Source organism: Halichondria panicea, chromosome 1 (assembly GCF_963675165.1).
Source record: "Halichondria panicea chromosome 1, odHalPani1.1, whole genome shotgun sequence".
NCBI lineage: Eukaryota > Metazoa > Porifera > Demospongiae > Suberitida > Halichondriidae > Halichondria > Halichondria panicea.
The window spans coordinates 9232971-9248485 of record NC_087377.1 but is presented as its reverse complement, the minus strand read 5'-3'; the positions used below and the strand labels follow the sequence as shown (position 1 = coordinate 9248485).

The 15515-nt window shown below is 41.1% G+C and overlaps 2 protein-coding genes across 2 annotated transcripts; both read right to left on the bottom strand.

Moving 5' to 3' along the window:
• Window positions 1–648: 648 nt before the first annotated feature.
• On the bottom strand, window positions 649–10823 carry LOC135344412 (uncharacterized). The gene is made up of 13 exons (XM_064541612.1): window positions 10721–10823; window positions 10606–10661; window positions 8983–9126; window positions 8764–8863; window positions 8374–8637; window positions 8228–8319; window positions 7950–8157; window positions 7623–7898; window positions 7124–7249; window positions 6876–7059; window positions 6682–6829; window positions 6319–6441; window positions 649–1068 (listed from the first exon to the last, which is right to left on the bottom strand). The coding sequence occupies exons 3-13, from the start codon at window positions 9064–9066 to the stop codon at window positions 967–969; spliced, it is 1707 nt and encodes a 568-aa protein (XP_064397682.1). The 5' UTR covers window positions 9067–9126; window positions 10606–10661; window positions 10721–10823; the 3' UTR covers window positions 649–966.
• Window positions 10824–10931: 108 nt separating this feature from the next.
• Window positions 10932–15213, bottom strand: LOC135352505 (uncharacterized). The gene is made up of 9 exons (XM_064551680.1): window positions 14915–15213; window positions 14808–14872; window positions 14623–14706; window positions 14482–14559; window positions 14366–14398; window positions 13987–14103; window positions 13871–13903; window positions 13692–13822; window positions 10932–13543 (listed from the first exon to the last, which is right to left on the bottom strand). The coding sequence occupies exons 1-9, from the start codon at window positions 15211–15213 to the stop codon at window positions 13298–13300; spliced, it is 1086 nt and encodes a 361-aa protein (XP_064407750.1). The 3' UTR covers window positions 10932–13297.
• Between the last annotated feature and the right edge of the window lie 302 nt (window positions 15214–15515).

The following is a 15515-nucleotide window of genomic DNA, read 5'->3' as shown; positions in this document are numbered from 1 at the left end:
CCAATGCCTATACATGTCGATTTAGGGATAGTGACAAGGGGGTCCGGGAAATGTTGAATGACATGCAGGGAATCTGTCTTACTGAAGATCATGTATCTCGATTATCACCTCTGAATTTACAATTGACACAAAGCATCCATTACAATTGATAATCACTCACCTCAATCAAATATCCCAATGCATGGTAGGGTGCAGAGGCCTGGCGCTAGCTAAGCAGGTATAGACGTTTGTTGTTTTTCATCGTGATCACGACGAAATCTGGCTAGCTTTTTTTAGGTTGTTCTTTTCATCCCATCATCACAACAACACCTTAACCTGAGTCATGCCAGTATCAGCGTATACATGTAAAGTTGCATCATGATTGAGGGATATATAATTATGTACATACAAGTGTATATATATAAATGTGTACAGAACAACTCACCACACTATATAACACTTATGGATGTGATGCTGCATGAAAAGAGCATGCATGCTGGTGCATGTGCTCATGATCATTTAATAGGAGCATCTAACAATGTTGATCTTTACCCATTAATACCTGCTACAATAATTTGACTTTGACTCTGAATGATCTTTACCTATAACATATAATATTCTAGTAAAGCCATGCCTATCCTCAACCCAGCATGCTATGATCCACGGAAATTGACATTCAATAACATTTTTAATGTCCCCCAGGACTGTTATAAATCAGTAAATAAATTGTCTACTCTGCATGACGGTACAAAAACACCCATACTAGTAATGAGAGGTTATAAAGGAGGGTTAGGGGTAGGGGATGACTGTGTTCACACGTAATTTTATTTTCAGCATCTCGTGCTTATTACTACAACGCTAACTAGCTACACTATACACACCTACAATCAAGTCAAATATAACCTAGCAACAGAGTTACTCTTTTGTTCGTTTCTTAAATCGATGTTCTCTTGTTTACAGCTGAGAGGTGTTGCCATGATCCACGCTTCAATACTCCACAGGATGTTCTTTTGGATATTCTCCGGGTTGTTGGGGTGCCTGTCGACCACTGCCTGGCTTTGGACGTTTGCTGCTCAGAGCATAGGTCAGCTAAGTGGTGAATGTGTATGTGTGTGTGTGCATAGGCAATAATTATAGTAAAATAATGGTTTATACAATAATTTTTTTGCATAAACACATTAGCAAGTCCATTAACAACGATAACTATTGTAAAAGCGCAGAAGTTGGATACCCAGCTATACATAGATATTTCAAGTGTGGCCCTTTACTATACAGTACACTACAGTGTAATGATTAGTGTAATGGTAGCTGTATAATGTCAGAATGAATGTTATTATGATCAGACATAATAACAGAACTTGTTTACCATTGCTATTTAGACAATGGACATCTGTTAAGCAAACTTGAATGTTAGCTTTCAGCATAAGAAATGAAAACATGAACATAAGTAGACAGATGGTTATTCATGTTTACCCTGTTTAGGGCAAATCTTATTCATAGCTATGTATAGGGTGATCACAAGGAAGCTGGGTATTCATAACAGCTCCCCTTAATTAATCCCCCCCTGCGGAAGAACGCTGATCATGGCTAGGAGACCTAGCCGGAGGAAAACTTAAAGCACACTATAAACACTCAACTAAAGGGGCGGGTGGGCGGGAAATATCAGTTTGCCTTCTTTTCTGACACATGCGACTGATACTACCACGTGGTCCACCACGTGCATGCTCAACACTCGACTTAACCCGCGGCTCATACTTGGCGTTAACTACGTTTAATTGCATTAAACTACATAATTATAGCGTGTCATTTTCGTGGGACAAAATATTCGTTGTTTTCGTGGTTGGAGGTCTGACCACAAATATTTTACCCACGAATGAAGCGACCTTGCCTACCTTTACCTGTAGTGCAAGCAGCAACCACGGAAATATTACCCACGAAATGTCTCAATATTGCTGAACCACGAATATTTTGTCCCCTGAAAATTACCCGCTATACGGTAAGGAACATTGCACAGCCACTGGCTGGCTATTGGGTGCAACACATGTGTGTATGAATGTTATGTATTCAAGTAGGTTGAAGATCATTCTATGTTGAAATGAGTACACTCTATGACAAGCCACTAAACCACAAAGCTGCATGAGTCTAGGTGTGGCTGTCACAGCTTTATGGTTTAGTGGCTTGTATTGTGAGTACTCATTTCAACATTCAACTGTGATTGAAAAGCACTGTAAGAGTGTTATTGTCAAAGGTCAGCTCTATATGGCTATGAATATTGGCCAGCCACACCCTACACATTTGCACATGAAATATGATACCTGATTCATGACCATAACTATAAGAAAGCAGGGATATTACCACAGCTGTGTGCTGACTAACGTGGGCTGGGGTAGTACTGTACAATGTACATGTGAATGGCACGCAGTACACATTGTATACGATACAGTAAAGGTGCTAGTAAATAACTGCTGACCCATGATTAACAATTGCACATGACAACCAAGTACTTAGGGTACCACTACTAAAGTGGGTGTTTATACATCTCACAGTAGTGTCAAATGGTTGGCAAGTAACCACTCATAGTCACCTTTTAGCAAAAATGTGTTAAATCATAATTATGAGTTGATGCTTCAATTTATGGTTCTATTACGCTAACTTTTCACTATCTAAGTCATGTACATGTATACAGAGAAATCAGTGTTGTATCAAAAACCAGAAAGCATGATCACTTTCTTTGGAAATGAAGGTCAGAGGCTAGTTATGACAACTGCAATTCACAATGGTACCGCTATCAAGGAGCAACGGAAGGTTTTATCACGTTCTCTTAAATCTACCCCTAAATCATGTACACACAAACATTAGGGGTGGATTTATGAGTACATTCTATGAATAAAGCTGTTTACATGACAACAAACATGCACACCAGGGAACACCAGAGCCACTATCACTGAAACTGAAGGTATTCTATGCAACCTAATGCAAAAAGAGAGCGGCAGACAACGCACAAGAGGACACACACTTACTAACAGGGCTGATTAGCAACCAATACTATGCGCCATAGAGGAATGTCTTACGTGTACTATTATTAACGTAAATTCACAATAAAAAACAAACGCTACTAAGGCAATAGACACACACACACACACACACACACACCCGCAATTGGCAGGTGAGAAAGCACGTCATTATGACAATAGGTTAATTGTATTAAGGTCAGCTAGGCGGGAAATTCACTCAATGGTAACCGTGTATCTCAATTCACAGTGGTGTTGCTAACAAGAAAACAGCTGTATTCAACAGCAGGAAAGTGAAAGTGACTCTAGTCGCACTGTTTGTGCTACTGGATCCTCTCATGAACACACAAACATTCATCCATTAGACAGTGGTCAAGACAAACACCATGTCATTAGATTGAGAATGAATATTCTTTGAAAGGGGCACGTGCACAATCAATAGGGAAAGAGTTGTATGATCAGAGAGTTACTTATTAGGAACAGTTGCTATACCGCACTAGCTGGCTATAAATGGTAACTTTGTGCTGGGCATGCCATGTTTTCCTAGCACATGAGCATTCACAAGATGGCAATAAACTTATTGAATATAAACTACCAAAATTATTAGATCCCATTTGAGGGTATTTAGCAGGGAACTATGAGCTATAGTACCGGTACTATAGATTGCTCTGGGCTACAAACTACAACTACAACATTGCACATTGTATTGTGATTTACAAGAAGATACATGTAATAACATAAAAATTATTGTAGCTAGATGCTTTGTCTAGTAATATAATAACAGAACTAGAATGAAAGAGAGAAGCTCTAGTTTCTTTTTTTGACTTTGTTCGAGAGTAGTAGGAGACGCTCGTTTTTTGGGCAGTGTGCTGTGCTTTTTTGCTGCAAGGCTGCATGGGGGAGGAGCTGGATGTATGGAAGTGCTGGGATTCAGCTTTGGCTTCTTCCTAAAGTTCCTTTCGGTTTGTTCAAGAGTAGTATAGGAGCCGCTCGTTTGCTGGGCTTGTTTGCTGCAAATTATAGCTTAGGTGTCTTCCTTTCGAGTAGTACGAGCCGCTCGTTTCTTGGGAAGTGTGCTGGGCTTGTTTGCTGCAAAACTGGGGGAGGAGCTGGATGTTTAAGTTTTGTGGGTGGAGCTAGGACTATAATTTTGTCCATCCTGCAAACTTAGGTGAAGGAACAGGCCGGTTGACTTGAATAGAGACCACAGATTTAGTAGAGACACAGAGATGCCAACTTCAGATATTAGTTTTCAAAAGAATAATGATGCAGTTGCTAGGTTGGCTGTTTATATAGGTTGACTGTTGCTAAGCTAGTGCATTTCTAGTAGCCAATAGGTTTTGGGATCTAAATCAGTTAGAACATGTGCATTCGGTATCTATGGTTATAGTGTCCCTCATCCCTCGGGCTAAAGCCCTCGAGCTTTGGGACACTATAATACATAGATACCTCATGCCCATGTTCTAACCATAACATAGTACCCAGAGAAAAACTATGGTTTCCCTTCCTTCCTAAACACGTACACCAATATGAGCATTGGGGAAGATAAGGTCACTGATAACATGCACGTTTGTATTGTGTACATGTACAGTACTGCCCTTTGCAGCTCACTTGGAAGTTTGGAGCAAATAGTAAATTGCAAAAAACCACTTGAGACAAGTGTAACAGTTTACACAAGTAAACCACAATACTATAGAGCAAGGGACCAAGTTTAAATTTTGGAACAGAAGATTCAGATCTCTATGTGGATATATAGATCTAGCTATACCTAGTACAGTATTCAGCATAAACTACTAGTTGGGTAACCATGAAAAACTAATCCTTATCAAGAGGAGTTAAGTGGCGTACTATGTCATTGTGGCAGAGAATTGGAGACTGGTTCAGCAGCAGGCTGTTTCTCAGTCAACAATTTTAAAAATAGCTAGACGAACAGGTAGTTATGTCGTAATCAAGCTACTCCTACAGCCCAAACTTAGTACTTATAGATAGAGATTTGGCCAAGTTGTGGTTTAGCTGTAAACTGTTACACTTAGTACCTCAAGTGGTTTTTTGTAATACTATTTGCCAAAACTTCACGTGAGCTTACGTGAGCTATAACAAATAGCGTGAAAAACTACAACAACAAAACATAAAGATCTGGTCTATTCCAAACTTGGTCCCTTGCTCTATAGTATTGTGGTTTACTTACGTAAACTGTTACACTTATCTTAAGTGGTTTTTTGCAATTTACTATTTGCCCTAAACTTCCAAGTGAGCTGCAAAGGGCAGTACTATGTTCACTAGAGCACTAAAGTGCAAACCCTCGGCTGGTGACATGATAATAAAGAAACCAGAAGAGTGATAATGCAGTGCATGTAGCATGTATGACTAGCATAGCAACTCAAGAGCAATAAAACTAAACCAGACTGTAGGGATGCTGAAACATTGAGTATGTCACATGAGACATGCACTGTGGACTGGGATCACAGCAAAGAAGCCTTGAGTCTTAGACTAAGAGAAGTATGGCTCCTTCCAGGCTAGAGTATAGGATCCAGAGTCAGTCAACAACCAGTCACAATTCTACTTTCTTGGCCCTTATTCATGTTACGGGATCAATCAGCTGCAAATACCTAGTCAGCAGAGGTAGTAATTCTAGCTTTCTACTTTAGTGACCCTGTTCCATTGTTTCTGGTACAGGATCACGTCAGCTGTAAGTAACCCATGTGGAAAAATCACAATGTAACATAGGGTATCTCGAATAAAGGCCGCGTGTAGTTAGCAGCTGCCAACGGGCAAGTTTAGCTTTTGCTCGCTTTTATTCGACAAAGAAACTTTAACATCAAAATCTGCCACTATTTAAATCAAGATATTGTTGTGTGAAGGCTATCTATGCTGCAAACGCAGCGCTATGGCATCCAGGTGAGTAGAAAACCCCATCACAAACAAACAAACAAACAAACAAACCAACAGACTACTATACCCGCTGGCCGCGGCACGGCCTCGGGTAATAATCACAGTATTGTGTTTAGTAAGGCTTCTGTTGACCTCTAAAGAGGTACTGGGAACAGTCGTGCTGTTACAATAGTACACAGCTGACTCAACTAGTACTCACAAGTACTTGAACTCTTTAAGTTTTACTCTAATGATACTTCATCCCATGTGTGTACATGTAAGTTGACAAAGAGAAAAATAATCTATCCATGCAATTACATGTACACACAATGCAAAGGATACAGAAAGCTACATGTACATACTACTCTAATCTTTCCTAGACACATACACATTCAAGGTACATGCACATTACAATAGAAATAGCAACTGCATACCAGACAAGACCATCTCTACTCACCCCTTCGCTGGCTGGTGGAACCACGTCCGGCCCTCCTTCTTTCTTGGAGGACTTCTTGGCCTTGTCCACCACAGCGTAAGTATCTCCGGAGGCAGCGGTCTCGTGCTCAATCTTGTTAGGGTCCTAGATAAGGAAGACAAAACAGTAGTGCATAATATACAATAGTAGTGACCGAAGCAAGCATCGGAACACATAATACTGGTGCTGTGAGGCTGGTACATGTTGGTACATGTTAGTGCTGTACAGAGTCAAGGCACTAAGGGTAGCATCAGGTAATTTACATTTTAGGATGAACACAAACACATCAGTCTACAACTAGAAGGTACAGCAAGTGCATGCATTTTATACTGCAAACAGTAGTACCTGATACAGAGCCTCTGGTGGAGTTGGTTTTGGCTTTGTGTTCTTTTTGACCTTTCTATCGACCATGGCGTACTGGTCCTCAGTGCCCGGGGCTGACTGATGCTCAATGGTGTTGGGGTCGGCATACAGGGAGTCGACGGGAGGTGGACTATAGTAACAAAAATTGAAGGAGTAAGAAAAATATAGTTACTCACTTTATTTCTTGAGACTCCAAGTGCTCCTTGCCATCTTTCTCTGAGTAGTAGCTAGGCAGACCAGTTGTATGGGTACACAATGTACCTTTCTTGTTCTTCACACAGCAGTAGCCAATGAGAATACCAATTCCAAGGCCAAACACGATTATAAGAAGAATAACCAGCAGTAGAGTGCCGCACTTTCCTGCAATGAATAATCACCATGTAGTTTAACTCTTGCAGTCTGTAGGACTACCAAACAAACTTACTTTGTTGAATTCCATGTACACAAATCCGACAGAATAGAGTAAGCAAAATTCCCACGATAATTCCAACAGCAAAGAAGATAACCACACATACAGTGACAACAATAACCCAAGTCGGAACTATAAGGGCTACAAGACATGGAGTAACAATTAATATAATTATACAAGTACACCCGAGAGAACATAATCATTTAATAAACTTATACACTGACGGGGGTAATCTATACACTCAACAATAGTTCCACTCCAGCTACTGTCGCTCTGACATACTCGGGATGGAAAGGAGGTGGATGAGACCTGGTAACCTTGGTTACATAACGTTTGTGCAGTGTCCGTTACAACGTCATGAACATGTACAATACATAGTATAGACTGTGTTCCAGATTCATCTACCAGCCCTACCCCTGGCCAATCCTAGCAATTTTTCACATTGCAAATGTTTTTCTAGTCGGATACATATACACAGGAGTGCAATCATGCACTCCTGATATACATAACTCACTTGAGCGGAACGTTCCCATCACATCAAATGTTAGCCCTCCTTGGTTGAAATGAATAGAATAACAATAATTGGTTTCAGGCTGTATGGACGTTAGTGTAACTGTCAGAGTATCTCTAGCCATACCATTAGCTGACATCCAAGTGCTGGTGTTACAAACTCCTGCGGTCACAGCCAGATCTTGGAAACTACTAGGGTCCGGGAGATGAGCGGACACACTAGCATTAGAGCCCACTATAACAACTGTCACAGTCACCAACGAAGAAATACTGGCTGGCACTATAAAAACAAAACAACAATTATTTTTTGTTTCAAAACAATCCAACTCACATTTGAAGGGTGTCACAGATCGTCCACTTCCTATTCCGTTGGAAACTGTCACAGTCACGTTTAAGTCATTGCTGGGAAGACTATCACGTGCGAAGATAGTCTGGTACTGACACAGGGTGGCATTACAGCTGACCCCTTGTGGATCACCGACGGTTTGTACAAAGTAAGTAACTACAGGAGACAAAGCAGGAGCAACATCGACAGGACTCTGCATGTGGGGAGGGGTTCTCAAGTACTTAAAATCCTATATAGTCGCATGGGGTTTGACAATCACTTACCACTGTTGGGAATGTGATAGTAAGAGAGTCGAGGCTGTCACCAGAATACACTACCTGTCCACTGACATCACTAGCAAGAGGGGGGGGTGGTTCTGGAGAGTCACAATGCCACACTCATCCCATAATTATATATAGCCCTTACTCACCTGTTAAACTTAGCATGACGGGAGTGCTGAAGCTTCCAGGTTGTCCAGTACACAAGGCAGCCCTCACCATAACGGAGCAGTTTTGTCCAGCGGCAGTCCAATCAGAGCACACTCCTGACATGCTGGAACAAGAGCCTCCACAATCTGAGACGACATCATATGAGAAGGAGGTTCCACAGTCGCTAGTTGGCTTCTCCCAGGTTAAAGTGAATGTGGACAAACCAACGTCAGTTACTACCAGGCTAGTGGGGGGAGGGGGCGGATCTGTGGGGGTGTGTGTGTACCGCAAGTTAGGCAACTAATAGGGATTACATGTACATAATTATTATCAGGACTCGAGTGCATGAATATTCATGCACTCCTGTTATTATGTATAGTAACACTGTTTACCTGCTACTCTTAATGTATGGTTTCCAATCGTATCAAGCGGACCATCTCTGAAACATTGAACAGTTTGACCATTCATGGTCGAGCTGATATTAATTGACAACTGAGATGTAAAACAGTTTGGGGTAACACTGGTGTTCACTAAAGTACCAACACCTTCTATAGCTCCATTGTTACAGGATCTTATGGATGTAAAGCGACTGTGGGTCAATGTAACAATACCTCCATTTGCTGGACAGTCAAAGCTAGTCCCTGTCCATTCAGTGATTCCTCCACCAGATACAGTACAAGTGTACGTCTCCACATCCCCAGGACAGAAACACTCTCTTCCAATGGGGAGGGTGGGGAGCACTAAGGTACCTTCACCTGGTTTCATGTAAATTAGAGATATGTGAATTGAAAGACTCCAACCACCATTTCACTTCACATATTGAATACTACGGTTGCGAGACAATGTAGGAAATTAAAATTTTTGGTTTAGCAAATATTTGGCTTTTAATTCACCAGTATGACTGTATCGTCTGATAAGAGAAGAGTGTCTAACTACAGATAGCTGTACATAAAAATCTATACTGTGAGTAAAGAGTGCAAGTGAAGAGGATCAACTCGACTATTTGTAATCGTTGTGATTAGATTGAAGTAATGTCCCCTGCTATCAGTGGGCAGTGAGCAACTTTGAACGCCAAACGCGAACGACTAGCTAGCCTCATGATGTCATTGTTCGCAACTATCAATTCCCAAACCCCTAAAAACAACATTTACTAGCACAATACTTTATCACGTGCGATTGTGTTTGTGTACAGCTATTGATCTTCTCTTCGTACCTACTCTTGGTAATGTAGAGTAATAGTAGCCATTCCACGAGGCTGTATTGAAGGAGTCGATGCTCATTGAGGGAGGCCTTCTTGTTTGATAGTTACCGCCTAGATCTAAGTACCTAGCTAGCTAGCCTCGATTCCAGACCGAGTTGTTTCTAGCTAGGCTGACAACTAGGCCTGGTGTTGATTGTATCTGGGCGTGGTTAGGAACCAAAAAACAAGAAGCAGAGAGATTTGCAAGAACAACACACCTGTCAACAAGGGCCGGCAGTGTTGGTCTACCTACTAGTTTGTAGTCCATCACAAAGGGCAGTGAGTGAAAGCAAGAGACTTGCCATACCGTGTTGAAAACCATGGCAAAGACGTTTCTTCCTTCTGACAAGAGCTGGGCCTGTTCTGTAATGAGAGTGGGGCCTTCTTGTGAAGCAGACAATGTATACGTTAATCTGAATAACTTAAACTTGCAGTAGCTAGCTAGCTAGATAATCGATGGCTAGATTTCAGTTACTTAAGAGCATACGCGGAGCAAAATTACGGTATTAAACTTATACGGGGAAATATGACAGGAAACAAAGTATGAAGAATCTTTGCTTTGGTTTCCGGTTCCTGCCACGCCCAGATACAATCAATACCAGGCCGTATTTTTCAACTTTGTTCTATTAAAAAAAATCGGCCTGGGACCGAGGCTACTAGCTAGCTAGCTTTCTACAAGTATTATTATTATACACACAGCTATTTGTGCTTACGGTAGATTACGGAGAAATATCCACACGTACACCACGTTCATTTTACTGGCGATTAGAAATCGCCAAAAAAGCAAAAAAGAGCGAATTCCAACCATGCCAAGATACAACCTTCCCCACACCTAGCGCCTAGTTGGCGACCTAGCGTTATTTTGATACAACTCGGCCTAGGGATAACGCTACTTCAGCCTATAAACTAGACAGATTCTATACAAAAAAGGCAGTTGCTTATGCTGATCACCATGAAATTTGATACCACCACACACAAACAGCATCCAACATACCTGGCTGTAGAACGAGGAAGAATGTCCCTAACATGAACAGTAAGTAGGTGATTACCTGTGGAACATTAAATAATCTATACGAATTTTAGCCCAAAATAGGCCACTTACCACCGGCACCATCTTTAATACTAGATTGACTGCACTAGCTAGCTGGAGACGTAGGTCTACACATAAGTCTAGCACATCTAATATTAGACTACATTACATCATCTGTAATTGGTCTGATTGGCTAAAAACATTAGATTACATTTCTACAGGAAATGGGCGCCAATTCTACAGGAAATGGGCGCATATTCTACAGGAAGTGACAAATAATTTGCAGGAAGTTCTCAAAAGTTGGAATGACATTTTTAGTGAAAGTGACAAGAAGATGACAAAAACATTATAAAAAACACAGAATGCAATAGTTTGTTCAGTCAATATCCATTCTTTCCATGTCCACTGTTGCTTTGTATTGCTTTTTCCAGTTGGGCATGGGCAAGGGGGGCCAGGAAGCATCAAAAACACTTCAGCAATCACTTGACACTTTTTATTGAGTTTTTTTTAAGGTTCCATGCCGGTCCAGTCTGCTCTATACCCCCCTCCACTCCACCACAGAGCTTCATTCTTCTTCTTGTAGTGTTGCAGTCAGTTCTAGGTTCTTTTTACTTGTCTGTTCTTTCCAGTATCTTCAACAAGCGTTTCACAAGCTCTACTAAGTTTTTTCGTTGTTTTGAAGCCGTCTTCTTGTCTTTTTCTGTCAACTGGTGTCTCTCACAGCTCTCCAGCTCGTCCAGCTCGCACAAATTCAATTTCTGTTGCTACGCACCAAACCTGGCTTTTTATAACCACGCCTCGCGCATGCGCAGAAGTCCAAGTTAGATAGACCACATATTGTCTACAAGAAACTAGCTTCAATGCTGGCAGAGAAACAGGACAAAACATACAGCACAACTCTGAATTGGATGAGATGTAGGCTAAATTTCTCCCTCATAAGATCAGAGATTATGTGCATCAGAGGCTCTAGGAAGTCATTCACCACCACCACACCATGGAAGGCCTTAGACACTGGCACTATTGACCTAGCAACTCAAGAAGGCCGGGTGCTATCGGTCTGAAACATGTGTTTTCACCCAGGAACTTTATAAAATTATGTCACATGTTTTTGTTGTTTTTTCTTGGTTTGTTTTTTTGTTTTGTCTTTTGTCTTTTATCTTCTCACTTGCAATAAGTATTATAATACTTACCAAAAAAAAAAAAAAAAAAAAAAAAAAAAAAAAAGTTAGATAGACCATGCGCCTCGGGCTAACCGCAACCGCGGAGGTTACATAGACGCATAATTATTCTACTCTTAGGTGTAGTCTATCCTATACTTAGGCCACTGTTTGCAAAAACTTTTATAACCCCTGTCGGAGGATTAATTAAGTCATAGAATTTATAGTATCTATGATTAAGTGTAGTCTCCGAGCAGACGTGGCTCGCGAGACTAGATTCAGAAGTGGAGAGGGGTTACTAATAATAGACTGATGCTCCCACGATTTAAACTTGTCCCCCCCTAGGCCCTAGTCCTAACCATTACTTGATAATTATCCATACTAGATCTATACTAGCTAGAGCATTATATATTATGAAGCAGTGCACACGTTTTACACTGCTAGAGTAAACCACTGAAGATCAGCCACCATGATAAATCGGCCGCTTGTACGCCAACACAGCACTTGCAAATTGATTTATTTTTGCTACTATATAGAGCTCTTGATGTGATGTTCCTATGAGCCAAACAAGACTTGCAACCAACGTTGTGTTCCGGAGTTAGAGTTAACTTTCCAGCGCTGCCGAAAGTACATATATTCAGCCAATTGCATGTATTTCCGGCACAACGATCTTCTCTAGAGTATGGAGGCACGATCCAGCTAAGATTAACTTCTAGTAGTAGCTAACTAGCGCTATGTCTACTATAGCTGCATGCAAAATATGAAACTCTGTGGTGCAGCTCTTCCGCTTCTAGCCACGCTTTTTTCTCACAAATCTACCGGATTGAAATTCGGCCACGCCCCATTGCAGGTTACAACATCATTAGCCTCGATTCCAAACCGCTCCAACTATTATAAGAGCAATTAATCCTCAACGATTATATGGTAACACAGACAAAATAGACAAAATAGACTACAAAAAGAACATAAAAACAATATATTATTACTACTGGCTCACGACATACAAAACCATGTTTTTTGAGCAATCCTGGTGGTACCATTTACTGCAACTGTCACATGACGCCATATCCCCAAACCTCGATGTGACTTCCACATCAGAATATCGGCAACTACAGTATACAGGAACCTGCGTTTTGCGACTATTGTCTTGGGGCAATCCCTTTTTTTGCAGCTCGTGGGAAGCGTGACAGTTCACGATTGTTGAAGCAACGCTCCAGATGAACTCTCATCATCGTAGCTGATTTTCAAAGGGTTTCGACCAGAACATAAATCATAAGCCATAGCGATGGCAAACAAACCACAAGAATCACCAGTATACTGAAGTTGAACATTCACAACTTGGATTGTGAAAAGGTCTTTCATACAATGGAGAATCGTGCAAGACTGTTCAATAATGGTAGGGCCAGGTTCTATGTGAAGACTGTCATACAGCTGTATTTCACTTGCATCAGATGATAATTTATTTGATAAGCACGGCCAATGAAATCCTTCAATATGAATTATTTGCACAAATTCATGAGCTGACGATCTCCACTGGAGATTTTCGAGCAAGTACATAGTATCTTGAAGTCCGTTTTGATGAGGGAATTCTCTTCTGAGCAGCATATTTGCAGCAGAAATATGATTTGCTGACAGCCAAGCATTACGTTGAAGGGCATAAAGAGAGAGACCAAGATCACTAACCCAATGCACGGATTTGTTTCTGAGTCATCAAGCAATGATTCATTGGATACTTGAAAGTGTACCTACAGATACAATGACATACATAACAAGATGCTCATAGAGCATCGATCATAACAAATATCTTACCCCACGAAAATTACCCGCTGTATGATATACAACTCTATGATATTATCCTCTGGAGTGTAACTGCACAAGTAATACATTATTTACCTTATATGCCTTTGAGTCACCAGCACGTGTACTAAAGGGCGTAGATTTGACATTCCTTGCAGCACTTTCCCCGCTGCTTTTCACTGGGCTCTCAGGATCAATGACAACAACAGGAGCTTGGTCGTCTGGAGCTGCATTTTATACAGTCAGTACAATACATGCATGTACACAATACAAACCTGTCTTCTTTCTCCCAGTCTGAACACTCACTCCTATAAATGCACACCAGAATCACGTGGTAACAAAACAATGAGACCCACACATATACAAGTACATGCACATGCACATTACTCACCAGCACGTGTTCTAGAGCGCGTAGATTTGACATTCCTTGTACATGTAGCACTTTCCCTGCTGCTTTTCACTGGGCTCTTAGGGTCAACGACAACGACAGGAGCTTGGTCGTCTGGAGCTGCATTTTATTGGTGCAATAACATGTATGTACACAATACAATCCTGCCTTCTTTTCACGTAATAATACAACAATGAGACACATACATGTGCATCACTCACCAGTAGGTATCTCAACGCGCATACATTTTACGTTCCTTGTAGCATTTTTCTCACTGCTTTTCACTATAGGCTCTTAGGGTCAACGACAACGACAGGAGCTTGGTCGTCTGGAGCTGCATTTTACACAGTAAGTACAATACATGCATGTACACAATACAAACCTGTCTTCTTTCTCCCAGTCTGAACACTCACTCCTATAAATGCACACCAGAATCACGTAGTAACACAACAATGAGACTCACACATATACATGTACATGCACATGCACATTACTCACCAGCATGTGTCCTAAACGGTGTAGATTTGATGGTGGTTGTAGAACTTTTTCCACTGCTTTTCACTGGGTGAGCTTGGACTAATTAATTGAGAAGGTCAATCCACATGTGTAGATATACATGTATACATTGTGACAACTCACATGTACTAAGAGGAGAACTCTCAAAACCACCGCCACTGAATGTATACGTATCACATAGGGTATCTGACCAGTTATCCGGAGGATCTATGTACATGTACACGACTGCATGACGTATAAAGGAACACGACAATTTGTATTGTGACAGCAATCATAATAATATATCTACGTGTAATATTCGGACTTACTTTTCTTTAATTCTCTGATGTACTTATTTTGCTTTTTTCGGAATTTCTCTTGTTTTATCCACTTCCTTTAATTCCATTTTTTGTCTTTCTTCTGAAGATGTTGCCACTCTAGATGTCTTTCTCGGCTTGATTGTTGGAAGCTTGGCTCAGGGTAAGTTAAAATTTCTTTAAGGGGTCTTCCAGCAGTTGGATATGTGTAGTTTCTGGAAGCATCAGTTTCTTTTCTAGGAACATCAGTTTCTTTTCGGGAGTACGACTTTCGTGACGGAGTCAACAATGGCAGAAATGGCAACCCATCCACATCTTCTTCCAAAACGCTTTCCTCAAGATACTCAGGTGGCATGATTTTACTCCTGTCAAGTGGATACACTCCTGTTGTTTCAAATCCGGACTGAACATTTACCATTGTTAGTGCCTGAACCCACGCCTTCTTAAACAGACTGCTAAACGGGAATCTGCTGAGCACCTTGCCTGGATTTTGGGCCAAATATTTATGACTATAGCGAATTTTAAGGGGACCGAAAATCCCCTATCAAGTGGCTGCAACAGGTGCGTAGTATTAGGGGGAAGAATAAAGAGAATAACTTTTTGCTTTGCTGCAATACGGATGGTTTCAGGTGAATAGTGTGTGCTGTGTCCATCCATCAATAGCGACGAACAGCAGGGGCATAACGTAGAAATAAGTTATTAAACCAGACGTCGAAAAGC

Coding starts and splice junctions, on each gene's coding strand:
- LOC135344412 (XM_064541612.1), bottom strand. CDS start 9,066: ATGTGGAGACGTACACTTGTACTGTATCTGGTGGAGGAATCACTGAAT. Junction 8,638..8,763: donor CCATACATTAAGAGTAGCAG/GTAAACAGTGTT, acceptor ACACCCCCACAG/ATCCGCCCCCTCCCCCCACT. Junction 7,899..7,949: donor ATCTGTGACACCCTTCAAAT/GTGAGTTGGATT, acceptor TTGTTTTTATAG/TGCCAGCCAGTATTTCTTCG.
- LOC135352505 (XM_064551680.1), bottom strand. CDS start 15,213: ATGGTAAATGTTCAGTCCGGATTTGAAACAACAGGAGTGTATCCACTT. Junction 14,873..14,914: donor AGCCGAGAAAGACATCTAGA/GTGGCAACATCT, acceptor ATGGAATTAAAG/GAAGTGGATAAAACAAGAGA. Junction 13,823..13,870: donor GACTGGGAGAAAGAAGACAG/GTTTGTATTGTG, acceptor TATAAAATGCAG/CTCCAGACGACCAAGCTCCT.